Source organism: Crocuta crocuta, unplaced genomic scaffold (assembly GCF_008692635.1).
Source record: "Crocuta crocuta isolate KB4526 unplaced genomic scaffold, BGI_CrCroc_1.0 scaffold271, whole genome shotgun sequence".
Lineage (NCBI taxonomy): Eukaryota > Metazoa > Chordata > Mammalia > Carnivora > Hyaenidae > Crocuta > Crocuta crocuta.
In genome coordinates this window covers 846,069-868,207 of record NW_027527824.1, presented here as the reverse complement: position 1 = coordinate 868,207, position 22,139 = coordinate 846,069, and the positions used below count along the sequence as shown (strand labels likewise).

At 35.1% G+C, this 22,139-nt stretch overlaps 1 protein-coding gene across 2 annotated transcripts in view; it reads left to right on the top strand.

Moving 5' to 3' along the window:
• Positions 1 to 22,139, top strand: part of UVRAG (UV radiation resistance associated) — a 286,243-nt gene that overhangs the window by 120,686 nt on the left and 143,418 nt on the right. For both annotated transcript variants that reach the window (XM_077776339.1, XM_077776334.1), the window contains 2 exons: positions 3,963 to 4,068; positions 19,784 to 19,910. In XM_077776339.1, the coding sequence (XP_077632465.1) occupies positions 3,963 to 4,068; positions 19,784 to 19,910 (233 nt within the window). The remainder of the gene's footprint in view (positions 1 to 3,962; positions 4,069 to 19,783; positions 19,911 to 22,139) is intronic.

Genomic DNA, 22,139 nt, shown 5'->3' with positions numbered 1-22,139 from the left:
TTGGATAACACTGAAGATTGGAGGAAATGTGACTCTGTCTGTGTGTTTTAAGCCCCTAAGGTAAGATCAGAAAGCGTCTGGGGCAGTGAGAGCCAAATAGTTGAAGTCATACATTAATTATGGTCATGAATCATTTTTATTTTTAAAGTCTTTACCATTTGACAAGGTTGTTTGCATAGTACCAGTGAGTTTCAGGCAGCGTTTTCCCCCTTTTAAAGTAACAGGCTATTTTGTTGATTTCTGCTCTAAATTGATAATGCCTATTATTATTAGAATTCTAGTAACATTTTTAGTAAAAATTGCACATTTCCTTACCTAAGTGAGTGGTCTTCATTTGACTTTTATTTTGAATATAATATTTAAACATTTTAAATATAGGAAACTATCACATTAATCTCTCACTCTCCCACTGATATCAGTAAAAAGTAATCCCATCTCGGGACTGAGCTTTTATATTCAGGAGTTAGTTGACATTCAGTTTGCAAATATATTTTGAGTGCCTCCTTTGTGCCACATTCTGTGCTAAGCACTGGGAATGTATTTGAAAATGAGAGTTTTTTGTTTTTCTCAGAAAGAGCTAATAAGAAAATAAACAATTTCTATAAAATATAGTTCTATAATCTTTGTTAGTGGTATTTTTACATGATACTGCAGATTTCTACAGAAAGGAGTGCCTCTACCTGTCTGGAATAGTCCAGGAAGGTCTTTGAAGAAGAGGTTATGTTTGAGCCGCCTCTTTAATGGACTCAGGACTAGATCAGCTCACTCAAAGTTGTAGAAACAAGAAATTGCATATGCGTTTAGAGAATTGCTGGTAGTTCAGTATTGTTGGAACCTGAGCACACAAGGTAAGGAATATCAGGAAATAAGGCGAGAGATGTTTGCTGGGAGTGTATTACAAGGGGCCTTTCCTGTGTTTTAATTTCTTTAGAGCAAACTTTGTAAGAGAGTATTACTATCAAGAGAGTGTGTACACATATAGTACCAGAACAAGAGGCGCTAGGATGGAATATAACTTCTATTGGAGGAGCTTTGAGGAAGTTGCTGTATAACTGATCTTATTAGCAGCCTAGCTCTAATAAGAGTTGCTCCTTTAGATGACCTAAGAAATCCTCAATAACTATTAGGCAGTTTCTGAAAATACAGATACGTCATGAATATTTTTAGTGCATAGGGTCATCATCCTCATAATAAAGTTGACAGAGATATTGAGGCCATCAAATCCCTAATAAAATTAACCTTGTATACAGGATATCTTTCAAATTGGGATTATTGAGTAATTTTTAAAAATTGAGGTAAAATTTACATACAGTAAAATGTGTAGATACTAAGTTTAAATTCTGTATATAACTGTGTACCCTCAGCCCAGTAAAGATACATAGGATATTTCCATCACTTCAGAAAGTTCCTTTGTTCCCCCTATTCTCTACCAGTCAATCCCACCGTTTGTAGACAACTAGTGACTCTGGATTTCTGTCACTATGGATTGCTTTTACCTGTTCTTGAACTATGTGTAAATGGAGTCATATAGTATACTTTTTGTTTCTGTCTTTTTTCACTCAACATCATGTTGTTGAGATTCATTCATATTGTTGTATCTATATCAGTGGTGTGTTCCTTTTTATTGATGAGAATTTCATGATTTTACCTCAATTTGTTAGTTAATTCTTCTGTTTGATGGACATTTGTGTTGTTTTCTGTGAATATTCTTATAGAAATTATTGTGTAGACATACATTATTATATTTCTTGAGTAAATGCTTAGGAGTAGAAATACTGGGTCACAATTAGATGGCCGTTTAACTTTATTAGAAACTATTTTCTAAATGATGGTACTCTTACACTTTACCAGTAATGGATGCAAGTTTCAGTTGCTCCACATCCTTACTAGTATTAGATATTGTTACTTAAAATATTTTTTTAGTGTTTATTTATTTTTGAGAGAGAAACACACACATACACACAGTGAAAGCGGGAGAGGGGCAGAAAGAGATTGAGACACAGAATCCCAAGCAGGCTCCAGGGTCTGAACTGTCATTACAGAGCCTGATGCAGGACTAGAACCCACAAACTGTGAGATCATGACCTGAACCGAAATTGGACTCCTACCCAACTGAGCCACCCAGGTGCCCCAATTTTCATTTTCATTTTCATTTTAGCTATTGTAACAGATGTGAAATATATCTCATTATGATTTTAATTTGCATTTCTTTGATGACTAAGATGTTGAGTACCTTTTCCTATACTTTTTGGCCACTCTTATATCACCTTTTGTGAAGTAGTTTATTTTTTTGCCCATTTTTAATTGGGTTGTCTCTTTGTTACGATTCATTAAAGGACACAGTCCTTTGTCAGATTGATCTTGTGCACGTTCTCTCACTCTGGGGACTGCTTATCATTTTCTTAATGGCATCTTTAGATGGACAGATATTTTATTATTGTGAGCCCAGTTTATCTCTTTTTAATGTTATAGTTAGTGCTTTTCATGCCTTCTCTATGAAATCTTTACCTCTTCCAAAGTTGTAAGAGATTCTCTATGTTTCTTCTACAAGTTTTATGATTTTAGTTTTTATGTTTACTATGCTTTCCTTGAATTAATCTTTTGCATGTGTTGTGAGGTAGGGAATGAAGTTACTTCCCCCCACCCCTGTGTTTATCCAGTGTTCCAGCACCATTTGTTTTAAAAACTTACTTTTCTCCATTAATTTACCTGGATTCCTTTGTCCAAAATCAATTGGCCATATATGTGTAGCTCTACTTATATAATCTTTACGCTGATCCATTGATCTGTTTTTTGATCCTTATGCCAGTACCATATTGTTTTGATTATAGAGTTTTATTTTTAAAAAGTTTATCTTGGTTTATCTCTTCTAGAGTCTTTGTTTTTCTGTATAAATTATAGTATCAGCTTCTTAATTTCTTCCAAAAGAACCAAAGCCTGTTGAGATTGTGATTGTAATTGTGAAACTATTGACCCATGTATAGAAATATCACTGAAATTTTATATGTTGACCTTGTATCCTGTGACCTTATTAGTTCTAGAAGTTGTTTTGTAGATTTCTAATGATGCTCTATACGAAAATCATGTTATCTAAAAATACAGTTTGACCATTTTTAATATATATATATGTATAGGAAATATATAAGCTACATTTGAAGACCAAGAGGCAAAGAAAAACACAAACCCATAACAGAAGCAAAAAAGAAAAATAGTTCCTAATTTTTTTCAAAGTCCTTGCTTCAAAGTGGCTACTGCTTTTAAATCAGTCTTTTTAACTGGGATTATTGTTAATTCTTTTTTTCTTTGTGGATACCCATAAGTAATATTCAGCCTTGTCATCAATGGATATTCTCCTGGTGACTTTAGCAATCCATTTAATTTCCTTGGGTCTCAGTTTTCACATTTATAACATGATGGTATTCAACCAGATTATTTTCTAAGGTGTCTTCCAGACTCCTGGGATTTCACCATTTTAGCTCTAAGTATATCAGAGGCGGGCGGGCAGGTAGGTAGGTATAGAAAGGGTTTTGTTTTTTTTTTTAAGTTTATTTATTTATTTTATTATTCTTCCACGTGTGTGCAAGTCTCAGGGACAGAGAGAGACGGAGAGAGAGAAGTAGAGAGAGAAACCCAAGTGGACTCCATGCTGACAGCACAGACTTGGGGCTTGATCTCCTAAACCATGAGATCATGACTTGAGCTGAAATTAATAGTCGGATGTTTAACCAACTGAGCCACCCAGATGTCCCAAAAGGGTGTTTTAAGGGCACATTGTAATCCCTGTTATTTCATTATAGATACACGAGAGAATTGATCAGTTTGAGTTCATTACTAGTTCTGTTTATCCTGGAAGATTTGTCCTCATTTTGTTCCATTTATGTCTCTTGTTTATTCCATATATGTCTCTGTGTTGAGAATTTATAGTTAACTCACTTGAATTTTTCTGTAACTTTTATTTCTAGGCTTCATAGAGCCCAGTGTGCAATTAAACAGACTCAGGTAACTGTTCAGAAAATTGGAAAGGAAATTGAAGAAAAGCTAAGACTCACATCTACAAGCAATGAGTTGGTAGGTTTTTATATATATTTACTTGTTTAGATTCCTTGATCATCATATTCTTCTTATATTAATTTTTTCCAAAAAGCTCTATTTAGGTAGTTATTTTTCTTTTAATGTTTCACTGAGACTTATATTGGCATTTAAATGTGGGAAAACACTCTCCCATCTCCTAATGTAACATGCAAAAAAAGGACCTGCCTTCTTCCGCTAGATGAAACTTTAGACTACATACAATTACTTAGAAAACAATTAAAAGCTATTTTATTAATGTCTTACTAATGTGAACTCTAGATACAAACTGTATAGTGAATGAGATATAGCTGCCAAAAGAGAAAACAAAAACCTTTAGGGACCAATCTCCTTTTAAAAGATGAACTTAAAATTACTTGGAGTAAACTTAATAAGCTGGTTTGTGGCTAGTGTTCTCTTTTGGGAAAGATTCTTTTGATGAGGCATTTCCAAAGAAATAGAAATTCCAACCCAAATGGACAGATTTAAGATATTAGTATAATTTGGGGGTTTCTCTAGACTCTTTTCTAAATTAATTATTTTAAAAAATACTAATTTTGGAATAAAGATTCTGTCTTTAAGCAGACTAGTGGGCATAACTAATAAATTGAGCTTTTCTCGAAATGAAACCCCATGGCTATGGATATGGACAGCTTTCGATGATATGAGTGCTCATATTAAGTCCTAGCTAAAACTCTTTGAGGTGTTTTTTTTTTTGTTTTGTTTTGTTTTTTTTTTGTTGTTTTTTTTACTAACTCATTATCACAGATGGGCAGTATCTTCCTGGTGTCATTTATAGCATACCAACTTAGGAGAAAGCCTTTTTATCTCCAAACATAAGCTAAAGATTTGCTCAAGATAATAATTAAGATGAACTATAGAAAAGCAATGCAGTTAACCACTTACACAGACTTCTCTGTCATGGAATTTGAAGTTAATGGATGACAGTATATTTAAGCTATACAAAATTGCTGATTTTGACCTATAAATGGCAGTTTCATATAATTCAACCTAATATATAAAATGACTAGTGCTGTACCTGGCACATAGCAGGCACACAAAATATGGTAGCTGCAATAACTATAGTAGTAATATTTATTCATGACTTTTCTTGCCTATGGAAAATCTTCCATTTTGGAGAAGCTGTTAAACCACCTCTTGTTTTAACTTAGGTTCAGTAAAGGAAGAAATTCCAGACCACAGATATATTGGAAAAGGAGAAAAAAAACATAATTTTAATCCTTTCTCTAGTGTACAGAAATGGCACATTTTTAGAACGTTTGTCTGAGGAGAAATTGCTAGGACTTTTTTCTTTCTTTCTTATTTTCATCTCCCTGAAGCAAGACTGGGAAATTACTTATTTCATTAAATGACAGCATATGTTTTGTCTCAGTATGGAAAAATGTATGTTTAATCCTATTTTTCTAAAATATAAGTGGTGACACAGAGAGCAAGGTGATAGAATGTATGAGTTTAAAGAGGTCAAGTTCAGAGGTTCACTGTGTGTTTTTATGCTGCCTGGTCAACATAGAAGAAAAGCATTGATTTTTGAACTGAAAGTGAACCTAGAAATCATCTAGTTGCCCTATAACCCTACTAAAACCAACCTTCTTTGGCACACTCAACCCCCTTCCATGTTTTAGTTTTCTCCTAGTATTTATTACCCTTTAACATGCTGTATACTTTAAAGTTACATATGTACTTTATCTCTCTAAACTCTATGAGGGTAGGGATTTTTGTCTGTTTTTCTTCACTGATGTATTCACCATGTCTAGAAAAGTGTTTGACACACAGTAGGTGCTCAGTGAATATTGAACTTAGGAATAAATCTATCATGTTAAATAATAAAATTCAACCAAGTAAATTTGAATATCTACTTGGCTTTTTCAAATGATTCATGAATCAGTAGGGCCATACCTCATCTAGCAAGTTAAATGGTGGAAGGTTCTTATAGAAGGGCAGGAGTGAGAAAGTTATTAGCAAAAGAGAGGATTGTTCCAGGCAAGGCCCGCCTCTTTGGGGAAAAGCAAAGGGTCTTATCATACAGATTGCCCCATCTTTTTTGTGGGGATACAGAAGCCTAAGGGTCAGACTCTTTGACACAGACTGAAAAATTCCTAGCTGGCCATTTCTAGAGGAGGTTGAAATGCATTTAGATTACATAATAAGCACCGGTTAGGGAACTCGATCTAAGTGACACCATTCTGGGCCCGTACATTCTTTTTTTCTTTTCTTTTTTTTTTAAACAAGCCTACTCTCCTTATACTAAAGGATAGAGAATGAGGCCTGAAGAAAGGAAGCAGTTTTCCCATAATCATTTGACAAGTAGAGACAAAGTTTGTTTTACTTGTCTTCTTTCAGGGCGTAATGCCATGTACTTGTTAATTTTCTACTTTAACGTTTACCTGTAGCAAGTGAGAAACTTAACTATTACCTTTTTTCCTCATTCCCTTTCAAAACTGGCCTAAGGTCATCATACTCTAACCCAAGCATTTTCAATTTTTAAGAATCGACTTTAATTTTAGCCTAAATATAATGTCCCCTTAATGCTGAAAGAAATCAGATTACTTTGGGGGCGCCTGGGTGGCTCATTCAGTTAAGCATTCGACCCCGGCTCAGGTCATGATCTCAGTTTATGGGTTCCAGCCCCACATCAGGCTCTGTGTTGACAACTCAGAGCCTGGAGCCTGCTTCAGATTCTGTGTCTCCCTCTTTTTCACTGCCTCTCCCCCACTAGTGCTCTGTCTCTCTCTGTCTTTCAAAAATAAATAAATGTTTAAAAACAAGAAAAAAAAGAAATCAGATTACTTTCTAAGATCAAATGTAACTCTCTTATAAGAACTTGAGTTCATACTTGATGGCTTTTAAAAGATTTAGCATCTTCTCAAACTACATTAATGGCCAACGTATCTTTTTGACATTTATTTGTTTCTTATGAAATTTCTGCCGTTGTCATCTTGAATTTTTGCCCATATGTTTTAGATTTTGTCAAATGCCTTCCCTATATCCATTGATAATTGTATTTTTTTTTTTTTTTGTTTTGTATTATGGTGGTGAAATACATTGGTTTTTGAATGTTAATCCAACTTTGCATTCCTGGGGAAAGCCCCTCATGTTGATGAGGAATTATTTTTTATGTATATTGCCAGATTCAATTTGCTAAAATGTTTGAAGGATTTTTGCATCTATATTCATTAAGGATATTGGTCTGGTCTGTAGTTTTGTTTTCTTAGAATCTCTTTGTGTGTCTTATTGTCAGGGTAATGTTGGCTACAACCAGTGAGTTGGGAGGTGCTTTTTCTTCTGTTTTCTGGAAGAATAGGTGTTGAATTGGAATTATTTTTTAAACCTATGGTAGAATTTACCAGTGAAGCCATCTGGACCTGGAATTTTCTTTGTGTGTTTTGAAGTAGGAGTTCAGTTCTTTAGTATCTGTAGGTTCCTGAAGTTATCTCCTTCTTGAGTGAGCTTCAGTTTAGTAGCTTACATTTTTCAAGGATTTGTCCATTTCATTTAAGAGGTTAGTCTCTTTAATTTTAGCTGTTCTTGAGGGTGTATAGTGTCTTCTTAGTTTATAAAGCGTTTCTATGGTAAACATTTTTCATATCTTTATTGGTCACTTGTGTATTCTTTAGGAAGTGTAAGTTTAAGTATTTTTGTCCATAAAAATAAACTGTTCATATTTGCAGAAAATTTGCAAAGATATTCAGAGGGTTTCCATATAACTTTCATCCAGTTTCCCCTAATATTAACCTCTTCTATAACCATGTTACATTTAACATGGTACAACAACAAACTAAGAAGCTAATATTGATACGTTACCATTAACTGTGGGCTTTATTCAAGTTTTACCAGTGTTTCCACTAATGTCTTTTTAAAAAATAACTAGACTATTTTATAACCATAGTAGATGTAGAGAATTATTACAAAGATAGTACAAAGTGTATACCCTACAGCCAGTTTCTCCTGTTATTAACATTTTACCTTAATGATACATTTATTATAATTAATGAACCTATACTGATAAATCATCATTAACTAAAATCTATGCTTTCTCCAAATTTCCTTAATCTTCACCTAATGTTCTTTTCTGTTCCAGAATCCTCTGAAGAAAACCACATTACATTTAGTAGTCCTGCTCCCTTAGACTCTTCTTGTTTGTGAAAATTTCTCAGACTTTCATTGTCTTTAATGACTTTGACAGTTTTGAGGAAAACTAGACAAGTATTTTATAGAATATCCTGTGATTGGGATTTGTCTGTTGTTTTGCCATGATTAGCCTGAATTCACTGTTTCAGTATCCAGCCCAGGATACCACATTGTCTTCCTAGGCTTCTCTGATCAATGACAGTTTCTCATTCCTTCTTGCATTTAAATCACCATTACTTAATCCCTGTTGATATTTACCTTAATCACTACTTGGTTAAGGTGGTGTTCCTAGGTTTATCCACTATACTCTCCTTTGGAGTATTTTTTTCCATATTCAATTTTTTGAAAGCAAGATACTAGGTCCAGCCTACACTCCAGTAGAGGGGACTTACACTCCTCCTCCTGAGGGAAGACTGCCTACATATGTTATTTAGAATTCTTTGTGAGGAAGATTTGTCCTACCCCATTTATTTATTTATTCATGAGTATGAACTTGTATATATTTATCTTTTACTTTCAGTTATAATCAAATACTGTGTTATTTATGTTCTTGCTCACCTTGTGACATTGAGAGCTCTTTCAGGTTGGATGTCCTTTTGACCTGCCTCTCTTTTTTATTTGTTTGTTTTTTAAAGCACTTTTTAAATTTCTGGCACTATATGATCTAGGCTCATCTTGTGTTACCTCTGTTTCAACCCTGAATCAGTCATTTTTCCAAGGCGTCTTGTTTCTTCCATTGGATAATGGTATTTAAAATCAATATCTGGGTACTAGGTATGCTTATGACTACTGGGTTATAATTGCTTCTGGGCCCTTGCAGTGGACAGAGCTGGTATACACAATATCTATATGTGTATTAAACTAAACATGACTTCATACTAATACATTCAACTCTAACACCACAGAGTTTATTCTTCTACCTCAGTTTGTTTATTTGTAGTATCTTTTTTTCTGTTAGTGAGAAACCTAGCTCACCTTATCTGTAATTTATTTATTTTTCACTCCTAGTATACATGTAAAATAGCTTCATGTTTTTTCACCTTAGGTTTTAATGGGAGTTCTGTCTTCTTATTTTAGGGCTTGAGAGAGAAGAGGGGGACAGAGAAAGAGGAAGAGGGAGGGAGAGAGAGTATGTGTAAACATACACATTTGCATGTGTGTTTGTATTTTTCTTTTTTCTGGATGCAAGTCCTTTTTCTGATATGTATGTTGGGAATATTTTCTTACATTCTGTGGCTTGCCTTTTCATGTTCTTAATGATGCTTTTTAAAAAGCAAAAATTTATAGGCTTAATGAAATAGTGTGTTTTTTAATGTTATTTTATTGGTAGGGCTTTTTGTTTTCTTTATAAGATCTTGGACTAATCTAAAATCTCATAAATTTCTTTAGTGTTTTTTCTAGAAGTTTTATAGTTTTGGGCTTGACATTTAGACCTATGGTCCATTTCATGCTAGTTTTTTGGAGGAGTTAAGTGAAGTAATTTTTTTCTATGTGAATATGCCGCTGATTTACCGTCATTTGTTGAAGAGTCTTTTCTTTACTAATTTAACTGTTTTGAAATGTTTTTTTAAAGTCAATTGACCAAATATGTCTTCATCTATTTCTGGATTTTCTGTTTTGCTCCACTGATCTGTAGGTCTACCTTTCCCAATATCAAATTCTCCTATTATAGATCTCTTGTCCTAAAACCAAATGGTTAGGCCTCCTATTTTGTTCTTGTTATAAAAATTCCTATGGGTTTTCTAGGTTCTTTGTATTTCCAAGTGATTTGAGGATCAATTTGTCCGTTTCTACAAAAAAAAAAAGAGTCCTGATGCAATTTTGACAAAGATTTGTAGATCAGTTTGTGGAGAATTGCCATCTTAGCAGGTTCTCCGCTCCATAAACAGAGCATAGATCTCTTTTATTTAGATTTTTCTTTATTTCTCTCAATATCTTCTTGCAGCCTTCACTGTAGAGATTTTGGAAATCTTTTGTTAGAGCTGTTCCTAAGTATTTTATGGGAGTTTTGGGAGTGCATTCTTGTAAATGGGATTGTTTTTGAATTTTTCTCATCTGTTTGTTGCTAGAATTAAAGAATATACTTCCTTTTATTAACCTAGAATCTTGTAGTCTTGTTATATTAATTTTTTAATTCTAGTAGTTATTTTGTATATTTATTGAGATTTTCTGTGTAAATAGTCATACCTGCAAACTTGGACTGCCTTATGTGCTTCTTATTATTTATTTTTTTCTGACTTATTTCAGTAGCTAGAACATACAATACAATAATGAATAAAGGTGATGCAAGGGGAAATCCTTCTTCCTAATCGTAGGAGAAAATGAGTCATCCTTTCTTAATTAAATATAACGGTAGTAATGCCCTTTATTGGTGTTAGGAAGTTCCCTCCTACTCCTAGTTTCTGAGAGTTTTATCATGAATGGATATTGAATTATTTCTGATGCTTTGTCTGCATCTGTTGAAATGACCATGTGATTTTTCTCCTTAATTCTCTACACTTTAATTTCAGATGTTTAACATTACATTTGTGGAATAACTCTGAATTGGTTACAGTATTACTCTTTTATTGTATCTTGCTAGTAGACTTGATCTGGAAATAATTTAAGAGCTTTTATGCTATATTTATTAGGGACATTGGAACACAGTGTTTTAAGTCACTTAATCAGATTGGTATTAGGATTATGGTAGCCTGGTAAAATTAGTTGAGCACTATTCATTTTTCCTGTCCCACCTTGGCCAGAAGAAGTAGTTCCTGCTTTAAATATTTTTAATATTTTCTGGTACTCTACTGAGATTTTATATCTTTTTATTCATTATGAGAGTATTTTGTTTTTTCTGGTACTTGGCTGAGATTTCATATCTTTTCATTCAATATAAGGATATTTTACTGTTTCTCACTCAGCATATTTGTAAGAGTGACTTTAAGGTCTTTGAATTCTAATATCTGGGTCATCTTGGGGTTGCCGTTTGTGGGTTGTCTTTTCCCTGGAGAGCGAATCATATTTTTCTGGCTTTTCGTAAGTTGGGGGTAATACTACATAGTTTCCTGGACAATGTGAATATAACTTTGTGAATTCTCTGGATTTTGTTACTTTCCTCTGAAGAATATCCGTGTTTTTATTTAAAAAATTTTTTAACGTTTATTTATTTTTGAGACAGAGAGAGACAGAGCATGAGTGAGGGAGGGACAGAGAGAGAGGGAGACACGGAATCTGAAGCAGGCTCCAGGCTCTGAGCTGTTAGCACTATAGCTCGACACGGGGCTTGAACGCATGAACCGCGAGATCATGACCTGAGCCAAAATTGGAAGCTTAACTGATTGAGCCACCAAGGCGCCCCTCAATGTTATTTTAGCAGGTGGTTTACTTGGTTGGGTTCTAGCTACCATACCTGCAGTAGACATTGGCTCAGATTTCATGTAATTCAGTACTCTTACCCTTAGTCATAGCTGCTTTCTGTTTGCCTCATGCATGTATTGTTTAGGCTTCCGAGACTCAGACTGAATTTAAACAGAATCTGGGTGCCCATTCTGTTGGCTTCCTCCATTTTGATGGCCTTAATTGCCTGATCTCTTTCCCCTGGTTCCTCTGGCCAGAGAGATAGTTGTCTTTCATTGGCGTTTGACTGCAGCCACCCTCAGGACAAAGCTACAGAAAAGGGGAGAGTCACTCTGCATGTTGGTTGCTTGCATTAGGTCATGAATCTCTCCAGAATTTTCCGGTCACTGCTCAATCTCCAGAATTCTCATGTAGCAGCTTTTTGTATTTTATCTAGAGCTTGTAGATGTTATTTAATGAGAGGTTTGTTAGGTGCACATTCTCTTACAGCGGAGGTAGAACTTGTATATGTTTTATTTACATATCTTTTGCTTTATCTTCCTACCTGGATCTGGGTTCTAGGCCTGATATTGCCACTGTGTCTCTGAAACTAATGGATCGGCTTGAGTATATTTTTAATGTTTATTATTTAAAGTTTATTTTGGGGGAAGAGAGAGAGCATGCATGTGCGTGCATGAGAAGGGGAGGAGCAGAGAGGGAAGGGGACAGAGGATCTGAAGCCGGCTCTGTGCTGACTACAGAACCATGAGCACACAAACCATGAGATCATGTCCTGAGCTGAAGTCGACGCTTAACCAACTGAGCCACCCAGGCATCCCCGGATTAAATATTTTCTAAGGAAATTTTTTCCCTTTCTTGGTGTTTAAGTAGCTGTAAGTGCAACAGAAACCTAGAAATGACATTTATAAGTAAATTTGTTCTCCTAGCATAACTGCCATAGTTTTAAAACTTTTTTCCAGATTGTTAATTATTTCCAGGTTTCCTGGGAAAACTAATATAGATGAGTGTGCCCTAATCTACCATTCTCAAGACTTTAGTCTCAAGACTTCTTTATACTCTTAAAGATTATCAAGACCTCAGATCACTTAGTGTGTATCTGTTGATGATGCCTAGGTTAATAAAAGACAGATGGATTCTCACATTTATTTCTGCAATCAGGCTGTTATGATACCACAAATCTTAGAGACTCTGGAAAGCTCCATCTGCTGTTATGAGAAAATGACAATAAGAGACAAAAGAGAGATAACAGCTTAGTAGTATTATGAAAATATTTTTGATCTCACAGACTCTAAAATGGTCTCAGAAATTCTCCTGGTTTCCTGGACCATGCTTTGAGAACATTTTGCCTCAGGCCTTTTAGCTCCAATGTGATCTAAAGAAAATTGTTTCCTTTAGTATGTCATTTACAAATTAGTCTGTCATTCTGAAATGAATCTTTTAACATGGCGCCCATCATTCTCTTTGTAAATAGGATTGTGTATGATTGCAAACAGAGGAATCTGTCTGTGATTTTCAGATCAGATACATGTTGTATAGAAACACTAATATCCAATGAATAATGATCCATTGGAGATGCACATGTGACATTAACTAGGAGTAAACAGATAAATAGAACACAGAAACCCGTTAGAAGATACTTATGGAGCATTAAGGTCTTTGAGCACTTGTGTTAGATGCATTAGAAAGGAAGCAGAACCAGATCCCACTTGGTCAGGTTTGTTTATACCACTCGTCAGAAATTAAAGCCAACCATCCTGGTTTTGAGTGACTTGATACAGTTCTATAAATGGGCCAGTTTCTGCACGTGGACCATAACACAAACACACTGTAAACATGCCTTCCTGTATTAGTTTAGTATTTAGCTTAACTTGTACCCTTGGTTCTTTGATTCTAGAAAATATTCCTTATTTGAGTGTGTATCCTGGAATAGAGCAGATTAACTCTCTAAGGAGGCATATCCGTGGTCGGTGAAAGGTTGCTTTATTTTTTTTCTGTTGTTTCTTTGTTCCTCTGCCCAGGTAGAATTCGGTTTACATATTTTGTGGAAAAAGTCAGGTTACAAAAACTGAATACTTAACCTCTTTGTGAAGGAACACTGTTTCCCAAGAATTTATATATTTTTTCTCTCAGTGATGTAAAATCACCCTAGCCTGTCATGATCATACTATTGAATTACTAAAGAAACCCAAATTGTTTCTTGGTTCCTTTTTCTTTAATGATAAACAACCTCACTGACTTTGGTCTTTGGTTTTACATTTGGTTGACAGGGCAGAATGGCTTTTATCTCCATTAGTCCCAAGCTCTTAGAAAGCAGACACCGTTTCTCATTCATTTAGGAGCACATAGTATGCCCTTCGTAAATGTTTGCTTTGTCCAAGAAAAATTGCCTTAGGAATGTTTCATATTTCATAGAGTTTTCCAGTCAAATATAATAATGATGATTGGAAATAAGCTGCTCTGCTTGTTTTCTTGGCTTGAATGTCTTTAACAGATGATCATGCCATCTGTTTAGAATCAATGTTTCAGAGATGAGGAAGAAAGCATTTTGGGTGAGAAACGATAACTATAAAGTACTTTACACGCAACTGCCAAGTCATTTTCCATGCCCATTGCTTCAACAAGGCCATACCATTACTCATCTCACTGAGTGCCCTTGTTTTTCATTATCTGTGAATCAAATAGAGATGCTGATTTTCTCTTTTAAAGTTTTTTTTTTTACCAGCTTGATAAAGCTTTTGAGTTTATTTAATGAATAGGTTTTTTTTTTTAATTTCAATTTTAATTAGTATATGTCTTAGGAAGGAAATAAGAATTTACTAGGTACAGCCAAATATTACTATTGGGTTAAGATCTATGCCATGGGAAATCATGAAAAGTATATCATTAACACTGTTGATAAAGAGCAGAGAGGGGCACCTGGGTGGTTCAGTCGTTAAGTGTCCCACTTCAGCTCAGGTCATGATCTCATGGTTTGTGAGTTCAAGCCCTACATCAGGCTCTGTCTTGACAGCTCAGAGCCTAGGGCCTGCTTAGTTCTGTGTCTCCCTCTCTCTCTGCCTCTCCCCCACTCATGCTATCTCTATCTCTCATAAATAAACAGAATTTTTTTTTAAATGAAAAAAAAAGAGCAGGAGAGAAAGGCACATACATTCATAGTGTAGTAAATTGTGTGTAAATGCAAACATGCAAGTACTTATACGTTCCTTGTGGGGGCAGGATTTCAGATTTTATCTGGAGGCAAATTCTGGCTTCTAATTTTGGATTAAAAGAGAGGCTGAGTAAAGTTTAGAGTGTGGTTTCATAGGTTTAAGTAGGAAGTATTTTAATGGAAAGATAAATTCACAAATCCACTTAGCAAACTTAATTGTATCTCTGGTAGAATGTGTCTGGGATTTGTTTTATTAAATGAACATTCAGTAAAATTGGCTCTTTTGAGGTATAGTTCTATCCCTTTTTTTAAAAAATAAGCTTTATTTTTTAAAGTAGTTTTAGGTTTACAGAAAAATTGTACACAAAGTTCTCCCTCTTCTCCCAGTTTCTTTTGTTCTTAACATTTTATGTACAATTGTTACAATTGATGAATCAATATGAATACAATATTAATATTAATACAATACAATATTATTAACTTAAGTCTGTAGTTTACCACAGGTTTACTCTCTGTGTGGTACAGTTGTCCGGGTTTTGACAAGTGTGCAATGTCATGTCCCCACCATTAGAGTATCATGCAGTGTAATTTCACTACTTAAAAATCCCCTGTGCTCTACCTAGTCATCCTTTCCCCCCCTCTCTCAGGAACCCCTGGGACCACTGACATTTTTACTGTCTCAGAGTTTTGCCTCTTCCAAGAAGATCATGTAGTTGGACTCAAACAGTATATAGCTTTTTCAGATTGGCTGCTTTCATGCATTTAAGATTCCTCCATGGCTCTTCATGGCTTGATAGCTTATTTCTTTTTATTGCTGAATAATACTCCATTGTATGGATATATCATATTTGTTTAACTGTTGACCTATTGAAGTACATCTGGATTGCTTCCAAGTTTGGGCAGTTATGAAGAAAGGTGCTATAGACATTCATGTGTAGGTTTTTGTGGGGACATAAGTTTTCAGCTCCTCTGGGTAAATATCCAGAAGCACAATTGCTGGATTCTACAGTAACCTATGTTCAGTTTTGTAAGAAACTACCAGACCATCTTTTAAAGTGACTATACCATTTTGCATTTCCACCAACAATGAGCAGCAGTTTCTGTGGGTCCACATCCTTGCCAGCCTTAGTATTGTCAGGGTTTTGGATATTTACTATTCTAGTAAATGTACAATGGTATTTTAATCAGTTATCAGTTCCCTGGTAACATACAATGTTGAGCATCTTTACATGAAGATGAAAAGTCTTTATTTGTCGTCTTCGTATCTTCTTCAGTGAGTTGACAGTTCAGATCTTTTGCACATTGAAAAAAATTTTTTTTAATGTTTTTTTGGGGTGGGGTGCAGAGAGAGAGAGGGAGACACAGAATCCAAAGCAGGCTCCAGGCTCTTAGCTGTCAGCACAGAGCCTGACGTAGGGCTCAAACTTGTGAACCATGAGATCATGACCTGAGCTGAAATCAGACACTTAACCTACTGAGCCACTCAGGTGCCCCTAAATTTCAAATTCTAATTTTCCTTGCTGTTACATAAGAAAGAGATGGACTGTTGTGGATTAACCCTGTATTGCGCAACCTTGCTGTCATCACTTATTAGTTCTAGGAGGCTTTGGGTTTTGTGGGGGTCCTTTTGGAGAGGGGAGTGATTCTTTGAGATTTTTCCCATAAACAATCAAATTATCTATAAACAAAGATGATCTTATTTCTTTTTTCCCAGTCTGTATAGCTTTATTTCCTTTTCTTATTGCATAGCTAGGACTTTTAGTACATGTTTCAAACAGCAGTGAAAGGGATCATCTTGCCTTGTTCTCCAGTGCAGGGAGGAAGCACCTGATTTCCAACCATTAGGTATAGATAATCCCCGATGTCAGATTTTTTGACTTTATGATGGTATAAAAGTGATACTCATTCAGTATAATCTATAGTTTAGCTTTTGAATTTTGACACTTTCCTAGGCTCAATAGGATAGATGGTATGATGCCTGGTAGCAGCAATAAACAAACCACACCTGTCGTTTAGCGATGTGATCATGAGGGTAAACAACTGATACACTTCTAACCATTCTGTACCCATGTAGCCATTCGGTACACTATTCAATAAATTACATAAGATATTTAACACTTTATTATGAAATAGGCTTTGTGTTAGATGATTTTGCCCAGGTGTAGTATTTTGAGCACATTTAAGGTAGGCGAGGCTAAGCTGTAATGTTCAGTAGGTTAGTTGTATTAAATGTATATCAACTTACAATATTTTAAACTTATGATGAATTTATTGGGACATAACCCCATCATAAGTCGAAGAAGATCTGTATGGTATTAGCTGTAGGTTTCCTGGCAGTTTTCTTTACCAAGTTGAGGAAGTTTTCTTTTATTATTATTTTGCTGAGAGTTTTTGTCATAAATGGGTGTTGAATTTTGTCATATGTTTTTTTAGCATCTCTTGATATGATTATATGACTTTTCGTTTTTAGCCTGGTTTATGTGGTGAATTTCGTTGATTACTGATATTGATCCTGCCTTTCATATCTGGAATAAATTCCATTTGGCTATGATATATAATTCTTCTTATATATTGTTGAATTTAGTTTGCTACTGTTTTGTTGATGATTTTGCATTTGTGCTAATGAGAGATCAATCTATAATCTTTGTTTAATATTGGTGTTGGGTGATGCTGACCTAGAAGGAGTTAGGAAGTTCTTCAATATTTTGGAATAGAGTTTAAAGAATTTAGTATTATTTATTTATACATTTGGTAAAATTTGACAGTGAAACCATCTGGGTCTGTTACTTTCCATTTTAAAAGCTTATTAGTTATTGATTTAATTATTTCACATATATATAAGACTTTTCAGATTATCTATTTCTCCTACTGTGAATTTTAGAAGATTATCTTTCAAGGAATTGGTCCATTTCATCTAAGTTACCAAATATGTAGCCATAGAGTTTATAGTATTCTTTATTCTTTTAATATCCATGAGATCAGTTGTGATGGCTCATCTTTCCCTCCTCATATTAATAATTTCTGTCTTGGGGCGCCTGGGTGGCTCGGTTGGGCATCCGACTTCGGCTCAGGTCATGATCTCAGTTTGTGGGTTCGAGCCCCGTGTCGGACTCTGTGCTGACAGCCAGCTCAGAGCCTGGCTAGAGTTTTATCAAAGTTATTGGCCTTTTCAAAAACCCAGCTTTTGGGTTTATTTATTTTGTAATTTTCTTCATTTAATTTATTCTCTTTGGGGTTCACTAGCTTCTTTAATCTACACATGTATTTCTTCTGCCTAATTTGGGAAGATTTCATCATTATTTCTTTGAGTATTTTTTCACTATTACCCTCTTTCTCCTTTCCTCCCTGTACTCAATGATACAAATATTAGGTCTTTTGATACAGCTCCACAGATCCCTTGAGACTCTGTTCATCTTTTTTTTTTACAGTCTATTTTCTGTCTCTCGTTTAAATTGGGTAGTTTGTATTGCTCTGTTTTTCAGCTTAAAGTTCCTTTATCTCCTACATTTTGCTATTGAGCTCATTTATGAAGCTTTTTATTACACTGATATTTTCACCTCTAAAATTTCCATTTGATTCCTCTTTATATCTTGAGTTTCTTGACTGAGACTTTGTTTCTTTGCCAAGATGTTCTATGTTTTCATTTGTTTCAAAGATGTTCTTAATTGTTACTGAAGCATTTTTATGATAGCCACTCATATATTTGTCAGATAATTGTAACATGTCTGTCTCCTCAGTACTGGCATCTATTAATTATCCTTTTTCATTTACTTTGGCATCTTTCTGGTTCTTGGTACGATGAATGATTTTTTTTATTAAAACTTGTACATTTTGGGTGTGGTGTTATGAGTGTCTGGATCTTACATAAATCTGCTGTATCTGGCTTTTTCTGATATATCTTTCTCTGGTAGAGAAGGGAGAGATGCTATCTCATTACTGTCAGATGGGTATAAAAGTCCATGTTCCTCAAACAGCTTCCATTGACATCTAAGTGACAGGTATGTAGGGGAAGGGAGCATCCTTACTTTTGGCCAGGAATGGGAGTTCCAGCTCTCCACTAGGCCTCCACGATTACCAACCTAGCTGAGAGGTATAGGAGTGCCTTGATATTGTTCCCCACGTAGCCTCCACTGATATGCTGGACAGGGTGACCTCATTAGCACTGTGTAGTAAGGAAAATTCTCACTCTCGAATAAGCCTCCTCTGATATAACCCAGCAGGGAGGGAGAGGATTGTCTCATTATTGCTCTAAGCCCAGGCTCCCTCTGTGGTATCCACTGAAACTATAGGGGGAATGGTTGGTTAATGCCTGAAAGGGATAAAAACCCCAGGTCCTTACCTGGCTTTTTCTGAAATCTGTGGGATATTAGAGCACCTTGGTTCAGCCTGGCAGGGATGGAAATCTACTTTTTGTTTCTATGGATTTGCCTAATATAGACATTTCACGTAAACGGAGTCAGTGGCCTTTGTAAACTGGCTTCTTTCAGTTAGCATGTTTTCAAGGGTGATCCAGGTTGTAGCATTCATCAGTACTTCATTTCTTTTATTGCCAGATAATATTCCATTGTACAGATAGACCACATTTTAATGTTTCTGTTCTTCAGATGATGGACATTTGGATTGATTCCACTGTTTGGCTATTATAAATAGTGCTGCTATGAAAATTCAGTTCAGGTTTTTGTATGGCCATGTTTTCAGTTCTCTAGGGTATATACATAGGAGTAGAATTGCTGAGTCCTGGGGTATCTCTATGTTTAGGTTTTTGAGAACTCTATCTCTAAAAAAATAATTTTTGTCTTAATTATATTGTGATTTCAGGAAAGAGGCCTGAGAAATTTTGTAGTGTTTTTTGGGTTCTTAGAAGGAACTGTCCCCAGACTTTGGGTTTATTCTATATATCTTTATTTTTTCATTAGCCTGGCAGGTGCTGATAATAATAAAGTTACTCAGAGATCTGTAAGTTAGGTGAATATTAAAGTGCTTTGAACCATTATTCATTTTGAAACACTGTAAATGTATAATGATTCATAGTTATGAGTTTTATATTCATAAATTTACCTGTGCTTTTTAATTATTTAGAGAAAACAAAGTGAGTGCTTGCAATTAAAAATTTTGGTGCTTCGAAATGAACTGGAAAGACAGAAGAAAGCTTTGGGACGGGAGGTGGCATTACTGCATAAGCAACAAATTGCATTACAGGACAAAGGTGAGTAAAAACACAATACAAACAGCCAGACCCCACATTCAGTAGTTGTCCTTCCTTCCTTCTCCACAGGCTCAGAGAGCCATCTTTGTACAAATATGCTGATATAATTTTAAAAAGTTTTTGGAAGTATTTTGAAGTTGATGCATACAGAAAAGTGTACAAACACACACACGTACATTATATTTCAAAATGAACACACTTCTATAAGCAGCATCTCCCCTGAGAAGCAGAGCATAATAAGGATCCCAGAGTCTCAGGAGCTTTCTCATGTTCCCTTCTCTTCAGGACACCTCTAGCCAGACTCCCCACTACCTTGACTTATTATACCAGAATTAGTTTTGCCTCGTTTTGAACTGTATGCAAGTAGAATCCTGTAATATGTACATTTCATGTGTTGGCTTCTGGTCGACACTTTGTAGGTTTCATCCTACCCTGCATGTAATGTAGTCTTAGTTCATCTTACTGCTAATAGTATTCCATTGTGTGAATAGAAGTATGTCTTTATTCTGGCTTTTGGCTTTTGGTAATTTTTAGTTTGGAACTATTAGATAATGTTTCCGTGAACTTTCCAGTACATGCTTCTGAATGAAGATCTGGTTATGCATTTCTGTGGGATATAATCTTAGGTGCAGAACTGAATAGTCTAAGATAATGCTTATCTTCAGCTTTAGTAGATTGTGTCCAAATCTAAGCACTTGGGTCCAGTTTACCTCCTCTCTACCCAGCAGTGTATCAGATCTCTTGTCCTATATCCTTGTCAGCACTTGGTACTTTCTGGCTTTTGCATCTTAGCTTTTCTCGTGGGTATGTTGTTGTGTCTCCTCATAGTCTTAATTTTGATTTCCCTGAAACTAATGAGGTTGAATGTGATTTCATGTTTCTGCTGTCTGGGATACACTCCTTTGTGAAATACCTGTTGAAGTCTTCCCCTCTCCCCCTGCTTTTTTTTTTTAAACAGGAATTCTTATACATTGTGGATATGGGTTCTTTGTTTGAAATATTAAAAATGTATTCTCCTGTTCTGTGGCTTGCTAGTCCATTCCTCCGTGATACCTTACATGACCAGAAGTTCCATTTTATCAGTCTTTCCCTTTATATTTAAGACTTTTTGTGTCCAGTTTAGCAAATATTTGCCTATTTCAATGTCGTAAAGGTGTTATTCTGTATTTTTAAACACTTTACTACTTTACTTTTTACATTTATATTTGTGATCCATCAGGATTTGATTTTTTGTGTATGATGTTAGATAGGAGTCAAATATTATTTTTTTCATACAGATAGTCAATTGACCCGGTACCATGTATTGAAAAGCTGTCTCCCTTGCACTGAAGGTTCACTTTTGCCATAAACTGGTGGCCATGTACTTGCATGCCTGTTACGGGACTCTCTATTCATTGATCTGTTTGTTCTTTTGCCATTATCTCACTGTTTTAACGTCTCTCAGGTTATAATTGGTCTTACTATCTGTTAAAGTTCTTCCACTTAGTTGTTCTTTTTCAGGGTCCCCTTTCTTCATCTTGGCAAGGATGGAAATCTATTTTTTTGTCTTTATGGATGTGCCTATTCTGGATACTTCCTATAAATAGAGTCTGAGGCCATTAACATGACCAATAACAGGCTTAATCTTGTTCTTTCTCATTTTCTTATGGATTTCTGCACAGAAAAGAAAATTTGGCTACTATTTTGATTGGGACTACAGTTAATATATTTATCAATACAATTGTTCATAATAGACATCTTTATAATATTGAGTCTTCCAACCCAAGAAAATGGTATATATGCCTTTGTTAAGTCTCCTTTACAAAACATTGAAATAAACTAATTGTTAATACGTGGACATTTCCCATGATTCGTTGAAGTTAGTTTTTTGATGTTTTATGATACTATTGTAAATATGTTTAAATTTTATTTTCTACATTTTGCTGATATATAGAAATATAATTGATTGTTTTAAAGTGATTGACTTTTATTATATGTGCAAATTCCTGTGTCTCATCCTGACTCAGCATGACCTATAAAGGCCTCCTCTGACCCATGTCAATCTGAATGCTTCAGCTATAAAGATCTTCTTTTAGTTTCTTAAACATACTTTAGTCTGTCTTGCTTGTATTTAAGCCTTTGTTTAAATGTTAATGGGGTTCTTGGGTAGCTCTTGATTTTGGCTCAGGTTGTGATCCCAGTGTGCTTGGATGGAGCCCCATGTTATGAATGTGCTTGACATTTTCTCTC